This window comes from Heterodontus francisci, chromosome 6 (assembly GCF_036365525.1).
Source record: "Heterodontus francisci isolate sHetFra1 chromosome 6, sHetFra1.hap1, whole genome shotgun sequence".
NCBI lineage: Eukaryota > Metazoa > Chordata > Chondrichthyes > Heterodontiformes > Heterodontidae > Heterodontus > Heterodontus francisci.
This window is the reverse complement of record NC_090376.1, coordinates 1,687,471-1,707,076: the sequence shown is the minus strand read 5'-3', so window position 1 is coordinate 1,707,076 and position 19,606 is coordinate 1,687,471. Positions and strand designations below refer to the sequence as shown.

At 47.5% G+C, this 19,606-nt stretch overlaps 1 protein-coding gene across 1 annotated transcript in view; it reads right to left on the bottom strand.

Annotated features, from left to right (window-relative positions):
* The window catches only part of LOC137371058 (dynein heavy chain domain-containing protein 1), a 373,825-nt gene that overhangs the window by 243,358 nt on the left and 110,861 nt on the right, over positions 1–19,606 (bottom strand). Inside the window, exon 14 of the mRNA XM_068032957.1 lies at positions 14,906–15,182. Coding sequence (XP_067889058.1) covers positions 14,906–15,182 — 277 coding nt within the window. The remainder of the gene's footprint in view (positions 1–14,905; positions 15,183–19,606) is intronic.

Below are 19,606 nucleotides of genomic sequence, written 5' to 3'. Positions count from 1 at the left end.
GGAGTTAACCTCGGGGATTCTCGGAGCAGACTCGGAGGGCGGAGTTAACCTCGGGGATTCTCGGAGCAGACTCGGAGGGCGGAGTTAACCTCGGGGATTCTCGGAGCAGACTCGGAGGGAGGAGTTCCAGAGCAGGAAGTTACCTCGGGTGGGGAAAAAAACTAAAAAAGTGACGTTAGAGGACAGCTGTGACCTGATTGGCTGGTAGGGAATCTGTACCGAATTTGAAAATAAAACTGTTAAAAAATTGATTAAAACACTAATTAACTAATTAATAAGTAGAGTAACTAAACCAGAGGGAGGAGATTACCGTGTTTAGTTAGCATTTAGTATTTATTGTAGAAATCTAGCACTAGGGACCACATAGTTAAGTATATCATAATTTAGTAAGGATTTATATTAATTAATTAATTAGTGATAGACATGTCAGTCAGAAAGGTGAAGTGCTTCACCTGTGAGATGTGGGAAGTCCGTGACGCTTCCAGCGTTCCGGGCGACTACATCTGCAGGAAGTGTACCCAGTTGAAGCTCCTCACAGACCGCATGGATCGGTTGGAGCGGCAACTGGATGCACTTAGGAGCATGCAGGTGACAGAAAGCATCATAGACAGGAGTTTTAGAGAAGTGGTTACACCCAAGGTGCAGGCAGATAGATGGGTGACCACTCGAAGGAGTAGGTAGTCAGTGCAGGAATGCCCTGTGGCTATTCCCCTCTCCAACAAGTATACCGTTTTGGATACTGTTGGGGGGGAATGGCCTATCAGGGGAAAACAGCAGCAGCCAGAGCAGTGGCACCACAGCTGGCACTGTTGTTCAGCAGGGAGGGACAAAGCACAGAAGAGCAATAGTTATCGGGGACTCTATCGTCAGGGTCACAGATAGGCGCTTCTGTGGACGTGAAAGAGACTCCAGGATGGTATGTTGCCTCCCTGGTGCCAGGGTCAAGGATGTCTCTGAACGGACAGGGGGCATTCTGAAGGTGGAGGGTGAACAGCCAGAGGTTGTGGTACACATCGGTACCAACGACATAGGCTGGAAGAGTAACGAGGTCCTGCAGGGGGAGTTTAGGGAGTCAGGTAGAAAGTTAAAAGACAGGACCTATAGGGTTGAAATCTCGGGATTACTCCCTGTGCCACGTGCCAGTGAGGCTAGAAATAGAAAGATAGTGCGGCTAAACACGTGGCTGAGCAGCTGGTTCAGAAAGGAGGGTTTCAGATATCTGGATCATTGGGATCTCTTCAGAGACAGATGGGACCTGTACAAGAAGGACGGGTTGCATCTAAACTGGAGGGGCAGTAATATCCTGGCTGCAAGGTTTGCTAGCATCACTCGGGAGGGTTTAAACTAGTGTGGCAGGGGGGTGGGAACCAGAGCCGTAGGACAGCTAGTGAAATAAATGAGGAGCACATAGTAAATAAGGCCAGTAAGACTAAGAGGAAGAGCAGGCAGGGAGATGTTGCTGAGCATAGCGGGACTGGTGGTCTGAAGTGCATTTGTTTCAATGCGAGAAGTATAACAGGTAAGGCAGATGAACTTAGAGCTTGGATTAGTACTTGGAAATATGATGTTGTTGCTATTACAGAGACTTGGTTGAGGGAGGGCAGGATTGGCAGCTAAATCTTCCAGGCTTCAGAAGCTTCAGGCGGGATAGAGGGGGATGTAAAAGGGGTGGGGAGTTGCATTACTGGTTAAGGAGAATATCACAGCTGTACTGCGGGAGGACACCTCAGAGGGGTCATGCAGCGAGGCAATATGGGTGGAGCTCAGGAATAGGAAGGGTGCAGTCACGATGTTGGGGGTTTACTACAGGCCTCCCAACAGCCAGCGGGAGGTAGAGGAGCAGATATGTTGACAGATTTTGGAAAGATGTGAAGGTAACAGGGTTGTGGTGGTGGGTGATTTTAACTTCCCCTATATTGACTGGGACTCACTTAGTGCTAGGGGCTTGGATGGGGCAGAATTTGTGAGGAGCATCCAGGAGGGCTTCTTGAAACAATATGTAGATAGTCCAACTAGGGATGGGGCCGTACTGGACCTGGTATTAGGGAATGAGCCCGGCCAGGTGGTCGAAGTTTCAGTGGGGGAGCATTTCGGGAGCAGTGACCATAATTCCATAAGTTTTAAGGTACTCGTGGATAAGGATAAGAGTAGTCCTCGGGTGAAGGTGCTAAATTGGGGGAAGGCTAATTATAACAATATTAGGCAGGAACTGAAGAATTTAGATTGGGGGCGGCTGTTTGAGGGTAAATCAGCATCTGACATGTGGGAGTCTTTCAAACGTCAGTTGGTTAAAATCCAGGACCAGCATGTTCCTGTGAGGAAGAAAGACAAGTTTGGCAAGTTTTGGGAAGCTTGGATAACACAGGATATTGTGAGCCTAGTCAAAAAGAAAAAGGAAGCATTTGTAAGGGCTGGAAGGCTAGGAACAGATGAAGCACTTGAGGAATATAAAGACAGTAGGAAGGAACTTAAGCAAGGAGTTAGGAGGGCTAAAAGGGGTCATGAAAAGTCATTGGCAAACAGGATTAAGGAAAATCCCAAGGCTTTTTACACATATATAAAGAGCAAGAGGGTAACTAGGGAAAGGGTTGGCCCACTCAAGGACAGAGATGGGAATCTATGTGTGGAGCCAGAGGAAATGAGCGAGGTGCTAAATGAGTACTTTGCATCAGTATTCACCAAAGAGAAGGACTTGGTGGATGATCAGCCTCAGGAAGGGAGTGCAGATAGTCTCAGTCATCTCATTATCAAAAAGGAGGAGGTGTTGGGTGTCTTGCAAAGCAGTAAGGTAGATAAGTCCCCAGGGCCTGATGGGATCTACCCTAGAATACTGAGGGAGGCATTGGCTACAGGTGAGGTCCCAGATGACTGGAGAATAGCCAGTGTTGTTCCTTTGTTTAAGGATAATCCAGGAACTTATAGGCCGGTGAGCCTTACGTCAGTGGTAGGGAAACTATTAGAGAGGATTATTCGGGACAGGATTTACTCCCATTTGGAAACAAACGAACTTATTAGCGAGAGACAGCATGGCTTTGTGAAGGGGAGGTCGTGTCTTACTAATTTGATTGAGTTTTTTGAAGAAGTGACGAAGATGATTGATGAAGGAAGGGCAGTGGATGTTGTCTATATGGACTTTAGTAAAGCCTCTGACAAGGTCCCGCATGGCAGACTGGTGCAAAAGGTGAAGTCGCACGGGATCAGAGGTGAGCTGGCAAGATGGATACAGAACTGGCTCAGTCATAGAAGATAGAGGGTATCAGTGGATGGGTGTTTTTCTGAATGGAGGGATGTGACTAGTGGTCTTCTGCAGGGATCAGTGCTGGGACCTTTGCTGTTTGTAGTATATATAAATGATTTGGAGGAAAATGTAGCTGGTCTGATTAGTAAGTTTGCGGACGACACAAAGGTTGGTGGAGTTGCGGATAATGATGAGGATTATCAGAGGATACAGCAGGATATAGATCGGTTGGAGACTTGGGCGGAGAAATGGCAGATGGAGTTTAATCCGGACAAATGTGAGGTAATACATTTTGGAAGGTCTAATGCAGGTGGGAGGAGCAGAACCCTTAGGAGTATTGACAGGCAGAGAGATCTGGGCGTACAGGTCCACAGGTCACTGAAAGTGGCAAGGCAGGTGGATAAGGTAGTCAAGAAGGCATACGGCATGCTTGCCTTCATCGGTCGGGGCATAGAGTATAAAAATTGGAAAGTCATGTTGCAGCTGTACAGAAACTTAGTTAGGCCACACTTAGAATATTGCGTGCAATTCTGGTCGCCACACTACCAGAAGGACGTGGAGGCTTTGGAGTGGGTACAGAGGAGGTTTACCAGGATGTTGTCTGGTCTGGAGGGCATTAGCTATGAGGAGAGGTTGGATAAACTCGGATTGTTTTCACTGGAACGACGGAGGTGGAGGGGCGACATGATAGAGGTTTACAAAGTTATGAGCGGCATGGACAGAGTGGATAGTCAGAAGCTTTTTCCCAGGGTGGAAGAGTCAGTTACTAGGGGACATAGGTTTAAGGTGAGAGGGGCAAAGTTTAGAGGGGATGTGTGAGGCAAGTTCTTTATTTATGAAAAGGCAGTCTTCTGGTGACAGGTGGATGTCTCTACTTAAAGGTGCTCTGCTTACATGTAGCAGGATCTAGTTGGTTGGGTTGACAGCCAATCTGCATCCTAATGGCAACAGATTCCACTACAATGATATGGAGTTCTGTATCAAACCTCAAACTTGCCAAAATTAAAAATTTGCCCAAAGACAGTTCGAATATGGCAGGCCTGACAGCAATTTCCTCACTGGGAAAGAAGTCTCATCAGGAATACTGAGAAAAAATTACAATTTCTATTGCCAGGGTGGTGAGTGCCTGGAACTTGCTGCCAGGGGAGGTGGTGGAAGCAGATACGATAGCGACGTTTCAGAGACATCTTGACAAATACATGAATCGGAAGGGAATAGAGGGATATGGGCCCCAAAAGTGCAGAAGGTGTTAGTTTAGGCAGGTATCAAGATCGGCGCAGGCTTGGAGGGCCGAATGGCCTGTTCCTGTGCTGTACTGTCCTTTGTTCTTTGTTGGGACATGAAAAAACATTGGCAGGCAAGATAAAGGAAAATCCTAAGGTGTTTTGTAAGTATATTAATGGCAAGAGGATAACCAGGGAAAGAGTAGGGCCCATTAGGGACCAAAGGGGCAATCTGTGTGTGGAGCCGGAGGATATCGGTGTGGCTTTAAATGATTACTTTTCATCTGTGTTCACTATGGAGAAGAACAATGTAGGTGTAGAGATCAGGGAGGGGATTGTGATATACTTGAACATATTAGCATTGGAAGGGAGGAAGTTTTAGCTGTTTTCTTGGGCTTAAAAGTGGATAAATCCCCAGGCCCAGGTGAGATGTACCCAGGCTGTTATGTGAGGCAAGAGAGGAGATAGCAGGGGCTCTGACACAAATTTTTAAATCCTCTCTGGCTACAGGAGTGGTATCAGAGGACTGGAGGACAACGAACGTGGTACCATTATTTAAGAAAGGTAGCAGGGATAAACCAGGTAATTACAGGCCAGCGAGTCTAATATAGGTGATTGGAAAAATATTGGAAAAACTTCTGAGGGACAGGATTAATCTCCACTTGGAGAGGCAGGGAATAATCAGGGATAGTCAGCATGGCTTTGTCTAACTAACTTGATTGAATTTTTCGAGGCGGTCACTATATGTGGGTAAAGCTGTTGATGTAGACTTCAGTAAGGCTTTTGATAAGGTCCCACATGGGAGATTGGTTAAGAAGGTAAAAACCCATGGGATCCAGGGCAATTTGGCAAAGTGGATCCAAAATTGGCTCAGTGGCAGGAGGCAGAGGGTGATGGTCGAGGGTTGTATTTGTGAGCGGAAGCCTGTGACCAGTGGTGTACCGCAGGGATCAGTGCTGGGACCCTTGCTGTTTGTAGTGTACATTAATATATAATGAAGATAGGAGGTATGATGAGTAAGTTTGCAGATGACACGAGAATTGGTGGTGTGGTAAATAGTGAGGAGGAAAGCCTTCGATTACAGGACGATATAGATGGGCTGGTAAGATGGGCAGAGCAGTGGCAAATGGAATTTAATCCTGAGAAGTGTGAGGTGATGTATTTTGGGAGGATTAACAACGCAAGGGAATATACAATGGATGGTAGGATCTTAGGGAGTACAGGGGGTCAGAGGGACCTTGCTGTACTTGTCCATTGATCACTGAAGGCAGCAGCACAGGTAGATAAGGTGGTTAGGAAGGCATATGGGATACTTGCCTTTATTAGCCAAGGCATAGAATATAAGAGCAGGAAGGTTATGATGGAGCTGTATAAAACTTTAGTTAGGCCACAGCTGGAGTACTGTGTACAGTTCTGGGCACCACACTATAGGAAGTATGTGATTGCACTGGAGAGGGTGCAGAGGCAATTCACCAGGATGTTGCCTGGGCTGGAGCATTTCAGCTATGAAGAGAGACTGGATAGGCTAGGGTTGTTTTCCTTCGAACAGAGAAGGCTGAGGGGGGACATGATTGAGGTATACAAAATTATGAGGGGCATTGATAGGTTAGATAGGAAGAAACTTTTTCCCTTGGAGAAGGGGTCAATAACCAGGGGGTATAGATTTAAGGTAAGGGGCAGGAGGTTTAGAGGGGATTTGAGGAAAAACATTTTCATCCAGAGGGTGGCTGGAATCTGGAACACACTGCTTGAAGAGGTGGTCGAGGCAGGAACCGTTAGAACATTTAAGAAGTATTTAGATGAGCACTTGAAACACAATAGCATACAAGGCTACGGGCCAAATGCTGGAAAATGGGATTAGAATAGTTAGGTGCTTATTGGCGGCATGGACATGATGGGCCGAAGGGCCTGTTTCTGTGCTGATGCACTGCTGCAACTCACCAAAGCTCCTTCGACAGCACCTTCCAAACCCGCAACCTCTACCACCTAAAAGGACAAGGGCAGCAAATGCATGGGAACACCGTCACCTGCAAGTTCCCCTCCAAGTCACTCACCGTCTTGACTTGGAACTATATCGCCGTTCCTTCACTGTCACCGGGTCAAAATCCTGGAACTCCCTTCCTAACAGCACTGTGGGTATACCTACCCCACATGGACTGCAGCAGTTCAAGAAGGCAGCTCACCACCACCTTCTCGAGGGCAATTAGGGATTGGCAATAAATGCTGGCCTAGCATTCCCCAAATGAATAAAATAAAACAGACACACACTCCCACAAATGCACACAAACACACACACACACAGACGCGCAGACCCTGACACACATACACAGACACTGACAGTGACACACAAACACAGACACACATACACACAACTCAAACTGACACACTGAGACTCTCAGACGCAGACTGATACTCACACTGACAGTGGTGATTAGCAGTGGGGATTTTATTCTGCCCTCCTCCTATCGTTGCTCTTTAACCCGGATAGAGCAGTAGAGGTTGGGGACAGAGCCTGTTACTTCCCTGCTCTGTCCTGCTCAGTAAAACACTAATGGGATATTTACTGCTTGAAGCACTGGTGATGACAACAAGTTGCATATGTACAGCGCCCTTCATGTCATAAAACATCCCAAGGTGCTTCACAGGAACATTGTCATGCAGAATTTCACATCAAGCCACATAAGAATATATTAGGACATGGGCCTGGTCAAAGGGAGAGGTTTTAAGGAGCATCTTAAAGGAAGAGAGGTAGCGAGGTGGAGAGGTTTAGGGAGGGAATTCCAGAGTTTAGGGCCCAGGCAGCTGAAGGCATGTCTGCCAATGATGGAGCGATTAAAATCAGGGATGCTCAAGAGGTCAGAATTAGAGGAGCACAGAGTGGGGCTGGAGGAGATTACAGAGATAGGGAGGGGAGAAACCATGGAGTGATTAGAAAACAAAGTTAAGAATTTTAAAATTGAGGTGTTGCTGGACTGGGAGCCAATGTTGGTCGGTGAGCAAAGGGGTGATAGGGGAATGGGACTTAGTGCAAGTTAAGACACAGGCAGCAGAGTTTTGGATGAGCACAATGGGGGCGGCACTTGAGAAAGAAGACTGGAAGAGCCATAGTGATGGGAGATTCGAAAGTCAGGGGAACAGACAGGCGTTTCTGCAGCCTCAGATGTAAACCCAGGATGGAGTTCCGAAGAAGGGTCACTGACCCGAAACGTTAACTCTGCTTCTCTTTCCACAGATGCTGCCAGACCTGCTGAGTGAATCCAGCATTTCTTGTTTTTGTTTCAGATTTCCAGCATCCGCAGTATTTTGCTTTTATTATTATTATGGTGTGTTACCTCCCTGGTGCCAGGGTCAAGGATGTCACTGAGCGGCTGCAGAGCACCCTGAAGAGGGAGGGTGAACAGCCAGCAGTCCCGGTCCACATCGGAACCAACGACATAGGTAGAAAAAGGGATGTGATCCTGCAGTCAGAATTTAGGGAGCTAGGTAGGAAATTAGCAAGCAGGACCTCAAAAGTAGTAATCTCTAGATACTATACTGATACTCAGATCCTCAGATACTAAAGCAGTCCAAGTAGAAATGCAGGAACAAAAACAAGAAATGCTGGATTCACTCAGCAGGTCTGGCAGCATCTGTGGAAAGAGAAGCAGAGTTAACGTTTCGGGTCAGTGACCCTTCTTCGGAACTGACAAATATTAGAAAAGTCACAGATTATAAACAAGTGAGGTGGGGGTTGGGCAAGAGATAACAAAGGAGAAGGTGCAGATTGGACCAGGCCACATAGCTGACCAAAAGGTCACGGAGCAAAGGCAAACAATATGTTAATAGTGTGTTGAAAGACAAAGCATTAGTACAGATTAGGTGTGAATATACTGAATATTGAACATCAGCAAGTGCAAACCTGAAGAAAAACAACCTGAAAAAAACAGTGGGTAAGCAAACTGAACAAACTAAGATGAAATGAAATAAATGCAAAAAAAAGATTGTAAAAAATGTAAAAAGGAATGCAAAAAAAAGGAAGAAAAAATAACTAAAAATGACTAAACATGAAAGTAAAGTGGGGGGCTGTCATGCTCTGAAATTATTGAACTCAATGTTCAGTCCGGCAGGCTGTAGTGTGCCTAATCGGTAGATGAGATGCTGTTCCTCGAGCTTGTGTTGATGTTCACTGGAACACTGCAGCAATCCCAGGACAGAGATGTGAGCATGAGAGCAGGGGGGAGTGTTGAAATGGCAAGCAACCGGAAGCTCAGGGTCCTGCTTGCGGACTGAGCGGAGATGTTCCGCAAAGCGGTCACCCAGTCTGCGCTTGGTCTCCCCAATGTAGAGGAGACCACACTGTGAGCAGCGAATACAGTATACTACATTGAAAGAAGTACAAGTAAATCGCTGCTTCACCTGAAAGGAGTGTTTGGGGCCTGGGATAGTGAGGAGAGAGGAGGTAAATGGGCAGGTATTACACCTCCTGCGATTGCAAGGGAAGGTGCCCTGGGACGGGGACGAGGTGGTGGGGGTAATGGAGGAGTGGACCAGGGTGTCGCGGAGGGAACGATCCCTTCGGAATGCTGACAGGGGAAGGGAGGGGAAGATGCGACTGGTAGTGGCATCACGCTGGAGGTGGCGAAAATGGCGGAGGATGATCTTTTGGATATGGAGGTTGGTGGGATGAAAAGTGAGGACAAGGGGAACCCTGTCACGGTTCTGGGAGGGAGGGGAAGGGGTGAGGGTAGAGGTGCGGGGAATGGGTCGGACACGGTTGAGTGCCCTGTCAACCACAGTGGGGGGAAATCCTCGGTTGAGGAAAAAGGAGGTCATATCAGAAGCACCGTCATGGAAGGTGGCATCATCAGAGCAGATGCGTCGGAGACGGAGAAACTGGGAGAATGGAATGGAGTCCTTACAGGAGGTAGGGTGTGAAGAAGTGTAGTCGAGGTAGCTGTGGGAGTCAGTGTGCTTATAATGGATATTGGTAGACAACCTATCCCCAGAGATGGAGACAGAGAAGTCGAGGAAGGGAAGGGAAGTGTCAGAGATGGACCATGTAAAGGTGAGAGAAGGGTGGAAATTGGAAGCAAAGTTGATAAAGTTTTCTAGTTCGGGGCGGGAGCAGGAAACGGCACCGATGCAGTCATCAATGTACCGGAAAAAGAGTTGGGGGAGGGGGCCTGAGTAGGACTGGAACAAAGAATGCTCGACATATCCCACTACACCTCCATCCCCCACCAGGATGGTTTGATGGCTCTCCGCTTCTTCCTGGAACAGAGGCCCAACCAGTCCCCATCCACCACCACCCTCCTCCGCCTGGCTGAACTTGTTCTCACATTGAACAACTTCTCCTTCAACTCCACGCACTTCCTTCAAGTAAAAGGTGTCGCTATGGGTACCCGCATGGGTCCTAGTTATGCCTGTCTTTTTGTGGGATATGTCGAGCATTCTTTGTTCCAGTCCTACTCAGGCCCCCTCCCCCAACTCTTTTTCCGGTACATTGATGACTGCATCGGTGCCGTTTCCTGCTCCCGCCCCGAACTAGAAAACTTTATCAACTTTGCTTCCAATTTCCACCCTTCTCTCACCTTTACATGGTCCATCTCTGACACTTCCCTTCCCTTCCTCGACTTCTCTGTCTCCATCTCTGGGGATAGGTTGTCTACCAATATCCATTATAAGCCCACTGACTCCCACAGCTACCTCGACTACACTTCTTCACACCCTACCTCCTGTAAGGACTCCATTCCATTCTCCCAGTTTCTCCGTCTCCGACGCATCTGCTCTGATGATGCCACCTTCCATGACGGTGCTTCTGATATGACCTCCTTTTTCCTCAACCGAGGATTTCCCCCCACTGTGGTTGACAGGGCACTCAACCGTGTCCGACCCATTCCCCGCACCTCTACCCTCACCCCTTCCCCTCCCTCCCAGAACCGTGACAGGGTTCCCCTTGTCCTCACTTTTCATCCCACCAGCCTCCATATCCAAAGGATCATCCTCCGCCATTTTCGCCACCTCCAGCGTGATGCCACTACCAGTCGCATCTTCCCCTCCCTTCCCCTGTCAGCATTCCGAATGGATCGTTCCCTCCGCGACACCCTGGTCCACTCCTCCATTACCCCCACCACCTCGTCCCCGTCCCAGGGCACCTTCCCTTGCAATCGCAGGAGGTGTAATACCTGCCCATTTACCTCCTCTCTCCTCACTATCCCAGGCCCCAAACACTCCTTTCAGGTGAAGCAGCGATTTACTTGTACTTCTTTCAATGTAGTATACTGTATTCGCTGCTCACAGTGTGGTCTCCTCTATATTGGGGAGACCAAGCGCAGACTGGGTGACCGCTTTGCGGAACATCTCCGCTCAGTCCGCAAGCAGGACCCTGAGCTTCCAGTTGCTTGCCATTTCAACACTCCCCCCTGCTCTCATGCTCACATCTCTGTCCTGGGATTGCTGCAGTGTTCCAGTGAACATCAACGCAAGCTCGAGGAACAGCATCTCATCTACCGATTAGGCACACTACAGCCTGCCGGACTGAACATTGAGTTCAATAATTTCAGAGCATGACAGCCCCCCACTTTACTTTCATTTTTAGTCATTTTTAGTTATTTTTTCTTCCTTTTTTTTGCATTCCTTTTTACATTTTTTACAATCTTTTTTTTGCATTTATTTCATTTCATCTTAGTTTGTTCAGTTTGCTTACCCACTGTTTTTTTCAGGTTGTTTTTCTTCAGGTTTGCACTTGCTGATGTTCAATATTCAGTATATTCACACCTAATCTGTACTAATGCTTTGTCTTTCAACACACTATTAACATATTGTTTGCCTTTGCTCCGTGACCTTTTGGTCAGCTATGTGGCCTGGTCCAATCTGCACCTTCTCCTTTGTTATCTCTTGCCCAACCCCCACCTCACTTGTTTATAATCTGTGACTTTTCTAATATTTGTCAGTTCCGAAGAAGGGTCACTGACCCGAAACGTTAACTCTGCTTCTCTTTCCACAGATGCTGCCAGACCTGCTGAGTGAATCCAGCATTTCTTGTTTTTGTTTCAGATTTCCAGCATCCGCAGTATTTTGCTTTTATAGAAATGCAGGAAGACCTGGTCAATATCCAGGCTTGGGCTGATAAGTGGCAAGTAACATTCGCGCCACACAAATGCCAGGCAATGACCATCTCCAACAAGAGAGAATCTAACCATCTCCCCTTGACATTCAACGGCATTACCATCACTGAATCCCCCACTATCAACATTCTAGGGGCTACCATTGATCAGAAACTGAACTGGAGTCGCCATATAAATACCATGGCTACAAGAGCAGGTCAGAGGCTAGGAATCCTGATGCGAGTAACTCACCTCCTGACTCCCCAAAGCCTGTCCACCAAGGCACAAGTCAGGAGTGTGATGGAATACTCTCCACTTGCCTGGATGGGTGCAGCTCCAACAACACTCAAGAAGCTCGACACCATCCAGGACAAAGCAGCCTGCTTGATTGGCACCCCATCTACAAACATTCACTCCCTCCAACACCGACGCACAGTGGCAGTAGTGTTTACCATCTACACGATGCACTACAGCAACGCACCAAGGCTCCTTAGACAGCACCTTCCAAACCCGCGACCTCTACCAACTAGAAGGACAAGGGCAGTAGATGCATGGGAACACCACCACCTGCAAGTTCCCCTCCAAGTCACACACCATCCTGACTTGGAACTATATCGCCGTTCCTTCACTGTCGCTGGGTCAAAATACTGGAACTCCCTTCCTAACAGCACTGTGGGTGTACCTACCCCAAATGGACTGCAGCGGTTCAAGAAGGCAGCTCACCACCACCTTCTCAAGGGCAATTAGGGATCGGCAATAAATGCTGGCCTAGCCAGTGACGCCCACATCCCATGAATGAATTAAAAAAACCTCCCAGTACCACAAGCCAGTGAGTATAGCAATAGGAGGATAGAGCAGATGAATGCGTGGCTGGAAAGGTGGTGCAGGAGGGAAGGCTTCAGATTCCTGGGACACTAGGACCAGTTCTGGAGAATGTGGGACCTGCATAAGCCAGACGGGTTGCACCTGAACACAGCTGGGACGGAGTTCCTTGTGGGGCGATTTGCTAGTGCTATTTGGGGAGGGTTTAAACTAACTTGGCAGGGGTGTGGGAACCAGGAGGAAATATCAGAGAGGAATACCAAGGTGCATAGAATGCTGGGAGAGATAGATAGTACTAGAGTAGGGAACAGGAAGTTGTTAGATGGGTTCAGAGTAAGAGGAGAAATAATAAAGTCTAAATTGGGTTTACTGTGCATGTCGGTAAAAGCGCGAGAGTGGTAAGATTGGTGAGTTGCAGGTGCAGATAGCCATGTGGAAATATAATGTTGTAGCTATAACAGAGACCTGGTTGAAAGAAAGGCAGGACTGGTTATTAAATATTCTTGGATACAAAGTGTTCAGGAAAGATAGGAAAGGCAGAAAAGGGGTAAGGTGTCAATATTGATTAAGGAGAACATTGCAGTGCTGGAGAGAGAGGCTGTTTCAGAGGGATCAAGGACAGAATCCTTTTGGCTAGAGCTAAGGAACGAAAAATGTGCAAATACATTGCTCGGTGTAGTCTGTAAGCCACTAATTAGGTTCAATCGAGGCATTCAAGAAGGGATTGGATGATTATCTGAAAAGGAAGAATGGACAGGGCTACAAGGAGAAGGCCGGGGAGTGGTACTCGGTAAATTGCTCTTTTGGAGAGCCAGTGCAGACAGGATGGGCCGAATGGTGGCCTCCTGTGCTGTAACAGTTCTGTGATTCTCTGTGAGCTGATGTTTATGGAGGGTAGAATGTGGGAGAGCAGCCAGAAGTGCGTTAGAATAGTCAAGTGTAGAAGTACCGAAGGCTCAAATGAGGATTTCAGCAACAGATGAGCTGAGACAAGGGCAAATTCAGGTGATATTACAGAGGTGGAAATAGGCGGTCTTTGTGATGGCACAATATGAAATTAAGTTCCGTTCATACAAGCGCCAGTGACCTCTACAGCCCTTGACGCAGGCGTCTGCGACCTCTACAACACCAGACGCAGGCGTCTGCGACCTCTACAACACCAGACGCAGGCGTCTGCGACCTCTACAACACCAAACGCAGGCGTCTGCAACCTCTACAACACCAGACGCCAGCATCTGCGACCTCTACAACACTGATGTCTGCGACCTCTACAACACCAGACACCAGTGTCTACGACCTCTACAACACCAGCCACAGGCATCCACGACTTCTACAACACCAGACACCGACATCTGCGACTTCTACAACACCAGACACAGGCTTCCGCAACCTCTACAACACCAGACATAGGTGTCTGCAACCTCTACAACACCAGACACAGGCGTCTGTGACCTCTACAACACCAGACATAGGTGTTTGCGACCTCTACAACACCAGACACAGGCATCTGTGCCCTCTACAACACCAGACATAGGTGTTTGTGACCTCTACAACACCAGACACAGGCATCTGTGACCTCTACAGCACCAGACATAGGTGTCTGCAACCTCTACAACACCAGACATAGGTGTCTGCAACCTCTACAACACCAGACATAGGTGTTTGTGACCTCTACAACACCAGACACAGGCATCTGCGACTTCTACAACACCAGACACAGGCATCTGCGACCTCTACAACACCAGACATAGGCATCTGCGACCTCTACAACACCAGACGTAGGTGGCTGCAACCTCCACAACACCAGACATAGGTGTCTGCAACCTCTACAACACCAGACATAGGTGTCTGCAACCTCTACAACACCAGACACAGGCATCTGTGACCTCTACAACACCAGACATTGGTGTCTGCAACCTCTACAACACCAGACACAGGCATCTGTGACCTCTACAACACCAGACATAGGTGTCTGCAACCTCGACAACACCAGCCACAGGCATCTGTGACCTCTACAACACCAGCCACAGGCATCTGCAACCTCTACAACACCAGACACAGGCATCTGCAACCTCTACAACACCAGACACAGGCATCTGTGACCTCTACAACACCAGACATTGGTGTCTGCAACCTCTACAACACCAGCCACAGGCATCTGTGACCTCTACAACACCAGCCACAGGCATCTGCAACCTCTACAACACCAGACATAGGTGTCTGCAACCTCTACAACACCAGACACAGGCATCTGCAACCTCTACAACACCAGACATAGGTGTCTGCAACCTCTACAACACCAGACATAGGTGTCTGCAACCTCTACAACACCAGACACAGGCATCTGCAACCTCTACAACACCAGACATAGGTGTCTGCAACCTCTACAACACCAGACATAGGTGTCTGCAACCTCTACAACACCAGACACAGGCATCTATGACCTCTACAACACCAGACACAGGCATCTGCAACTTCTACAACACCAGACACAGGCATCTGCAACCTCTACAACACCAGACACAGGCATCTGATACCTTTAATGGCCTTCCTGGATTGATTGATCTCCTGCAGAGACTCCGCCAGTGACCAGAACTTTGCTCTCAGTTCCTGTATCTGCTGGAGGATGGCGACTCCATTCTGTGAAGGGTCCACGAAAGGGCCTGAGGTGATGATGGAATTTATCATTTGAACCTCTGCAGTGAGGAGCTTGAAGTTGTGATCCAATCTGTTGATGATGCCGTCCCGCTGAATTGTGGTGAACTCTGTGGCTTCCTTACACTCTTGGAGAAAAGTATTCCAAAGGTATTCCACCTAGTGGGAGAGCAGAGCATCAACATTGATTAAGTGCATGATATTTCTGCACTTGGATTAAACACCACAGTCATCATCAGGAGCCTAGAAACTTCCAGCTGTTTTAGGAACAGGAGGAGGCCATTCTGTCCCTTGAGCCTGTTCCCACATTCAAATATATCATGGATGACCTGTACTTCAACTCCATCTCCCCACCTTGGTTCTGTAACTGTTAATACTGTTATCAACAAAAATCTATCAATCTCACTGTTGAAATTTTCAACTGACCCCCAGCATCCACAGCTTTTTGAGGGAGAGAGTTCCCGATTTCCACTCCTCTTTGTGTGAAGAAGTGCTTCCTGACATCACCACTGAACAGTCTGGCTCTAATTTTAAGGTTCTGCCCCCTTGTTCTGGACTCCTCCACCAGAGGAAATAGTTTCTCTCTATTTATCCTAACAAATCCTTGAATCATCTTAAACATCTCAATTAACTCACCCCATAATCTTCGAAACTTGAGGGAATACAAGCCTTGTCGAGACAACAACAGGGGAAAGCTCGAGTTCATTGTGTAATGAGAGAGGAATAATTGACAATCTAGTTGTGCGAGACCCCTTGAGGATGTGCGACCATGATATGATAGAATTCTTCAAAGAACAAAGAACAGTACAGCACAGGAACAGGCCATTCGGCCCTCCAAGCCTGCGCCGATCATGATGCCTGCCAAAACTAAATCCTTCTGCACTTCTGGGGACCGCATCCCTCTATTCCCATCCGATTCATATATTTGTCAAGATGCCTCATAAACGTCGCTATCGTATCTGCTTTCACCACCTCCCCCGGCAGCAAGTTCCAGGCACTCACCAACCTCTGTGTAAATAAACTTGCCCCGCACATCCTCTCTCAACTTTGCCCCTCGCACCTTAAACCTATGTCCCCTAATAACCGACTCTTCCACCCTGGGAAAAAGCTTCTGACTATCCACTCTGTCCATGCCGCTCATAACTTTGTAAACCTCTATCATGTCACCCCTCCACCTCCGTCATTCCAGTGAAAACAATCAGAGTTTATCCAACCTCTCCTCATAGCTAATGCCCTCCAGACCAGGCAACATCCTGGTAAACCTCTTCTGTACCCTCTCCAAAGCCTCCACGTCCTTCTGGTAGTGTGGCGACCAGAATTGGACGCAATATTCTAAGTGTGGCCTAACTAAGGTTCTGCACAGCTGCAGCATGACTTGCCAATTTTTATACTCTATGCCCCGACTGGTGAAGGCAAGCATGCCGTATGCCTTCTTGATTACCTCATCCAACTGTGTTGCCACTTTCAATGACCTGTGGACCTGTACGACAGATCTCTCTGCCTGTCAATACTCCGAAGGGCTCTGCCATTTACTGTATAATCCCACCTGTATTGGACCTTCCAAAATGCATTACCTCATATTTGTCCAGATTAAACTCCATCTGCCATTTCTCCGTCCAAGTCTCCAACCGATCTATATCCTGCCGGATCCTCTGACAATCCTCATCACTATCCGCAACTCCACCAACCTTTGTGTCGTCCGCAAACGGACGAATCAGACCGGCTACATTTTTCTCCAAATCATTTATATATACTACAAACAGCAAATGTCCCAGTACTGATCCCTGCGGAACACCCCTAGTCACAGCCCTCCATTCAGAAAAGCACCCTTCCACTGATACCCTCTGTCGTCTATGACCGAGCCAGTTCTGTATCCATCTTTCCAGCTCACCTCTGATCCCGTGTGACTTCACCTTTTGTATCAGTCTGCCATGAGGGACCTTGTCAAAGGCTTTAGTGAAGTCCATATAGATAACATCCACTGCCCTTCCTTCATCAATCATCTTCGTCACTTCTTCAAAAAACTCAATCAAGTGAGTGAGACACGACCTCCCCTTCACAAAACCATGCTGCCTCTCGCTAACAAGTTCATTTGTTTCCAAATGGGAGTAAATCCTGTCCTGAAGAATCCTCTCTAATAACTTCCCTACCACTGACGTAAGGCTCACCGGCCTATAATTTCCTGGATTATCCTTGCTACCCTCTGGGACCTCACCTGTAGCCAATGAGGATACAAAGATTTCTGTCAAGTCCCCAGCAATTTCCTCCCTTGCTTCCCTCAGTATTCTAGGGTAGATCCCATCAGGCCCTGGGGACTTATCTACCTTAATGCTTTGCAAGACACCCAACACCTCCTCCTTTTTGATAATGAAATGACTGAGACTATCTGCACTCCCTTCCCTAAACTCATCATCCACCAAGTCCTTCTCTTTGGTGAATACTGATGCAAAGTGCTCATTTAGTACCTCGCCCATTTCCTCTGGCTCCACACATAGATTCCCTCCTCTGTCCTTGAGTGGGCCAACCCTTTCCCTGGCTACCCTCTTGCTCTTTATATACGCATAAAAAGCCTCGGGATTCTCCTTAATCCTGTTTGCCAATGACTTTTCATGACCCCTTTTAGCCCTTCTGACTCATTGCTTAAGTTCTTTCCTACTGTCTTTATATTCCTCAAGAGCTTCGTCTGTTCCCAGCCTTCTAGCCCTGACGAACGCTTCCTTTTTACTTTTTGACTAGGCTCACAATATCCCTCGTTATCCACATGTCAGATGTTGATTTACCTTCAAACAGCCACCCCCAATCTAAATTCTTCAGTTCCTGCCTAATATTGTTATAATTGGCCTTCCCCCAATTTAGCACCTTCACCCGAGGACTACTCTAATCCTTATCCACAAGTACCTTAAAACTTATGGAATTATGGTCACTGCTCCCGAAATGCTCCCCTACTGAAACTTCGACCAACTGGCCGGGCTCATTCCCCAATACCAGGTCCAGTACGGCCCCTTCCCTGGTTGGACTATCTAAATATTGTTTCAAGATGGAGAGTGACATAGTTGATTCTGCGACTAGGGTCCTGAATCTTAATAAAGAAAACTACGAAGGTATGAGGCGCGAGTTGGCTATGATGGATTGGGAAACGTCACTTAAAGGGATGACGGTGGAAAGGCAATGGCAAACATTCAAAGAGTGCATGGATGAACTGCAACAATTGTTTATTTCTGTCTGGCGCAAAAGTAAAACGGGAAAGGTGGCCAAACCATGGCTGACAAGGGAAATTAGAGATCGTATTAGATCCAAGGAAGAAGAATTAAATTCGCCAGAAAAAACAACAGACCTGAGGATTGGGAGCAGTTTAGAATTCAGCAAAGGAGGACCAAAAATTGATTAAGAAGGGGAAAATAGAGTACGAGAGTAAGCTTGCAGGGAACATAAAAACTGACTGGAAAAGTTTCGTTAGGTATGTGAAGAGAAAAAGATTAGTGAAGACAAATGTAGGTCCCTTACAGTCAGAAACAGGGGAATTTATTATGGGGGACAAAGAAATGGCTGACCAACTAAATGCATACTTTGGTTCTGTCTTCACACAGGAGGACACAAATAGCACACCAGAAATGTTGGGGAACACAGGGTTTAGTGAGAGGGCGGAACTGACGGAAATCAGTATTAGTAGAGCAATGGTGTTGGGGAACTTGATGGGATTGAAGGCCGATAAATCCCCAGGGCCTGATGGTATGCATCCCAGAGTACACAAGGAAGTGGCCCTCTAAATAGTGGATGCATTGATGGCCATCTTCCAAGGGAAGGGCATGATTGGCAACTAAATGTTCCAGGATATCGATGCTTCAGGCGGGATAGAGAGGGAGGTAAAAGGGGTGGAGGAGTTGCATTACTGGTCAAAGAGGATATCACAGCTGTGCTGAAGGAAGGCACTATGGAGGACTCGAGCTGTGAGGCAATATGGGCAGAACTCAGAAATAGGAAGGGTGTGGTAACAATGTTGGGACTGTACTACAGGCCTCCCAACAGCGAGCGTGAGATAGAGGTACAAATATGTAAACAGATTATGGAAAGATGTAGAAGCAACAGGGTGATGGTGATAGGAGATTTTAATTTTCCCAACATTGACTGGGATTCACTGAGTGTTAGAGGTCTAAATGGAGCAGAATTTGTAAGGAGCATCCAGGAGGGTTTTCTAGAGCAGTATGTAAATAGTCCAACTCGGGAAGGGGCCATACTGGACCTGGTGTTGGGGAATGAGCCCGGCCAGGTGGTTGAAGTTTCAGTAGGGGACTAGGGGATCACAATTCCGTAAGTTTTAGAATATTCATGGACAAAGACGAGAGTGGTCCTAAAGGAAGAGTGCTAAATTGGGGGAAGGCCAACTATACCAAAATTCGGCAGGAGCTGGGGAATGTAGATTGGGAGCAGCTGTTTGAAGGTAAATCCACATTTGATATGTGGGAGGCTTTTAAAGAGAGGTTGATTAGTGTGCAGGAGAGACATGTTCCTGTGAAAATGAGGGATAGAAATGGCAAGATTGGGGAACCATGGATGACAGGTGAAATTGTGAGACTAGCTAAGAG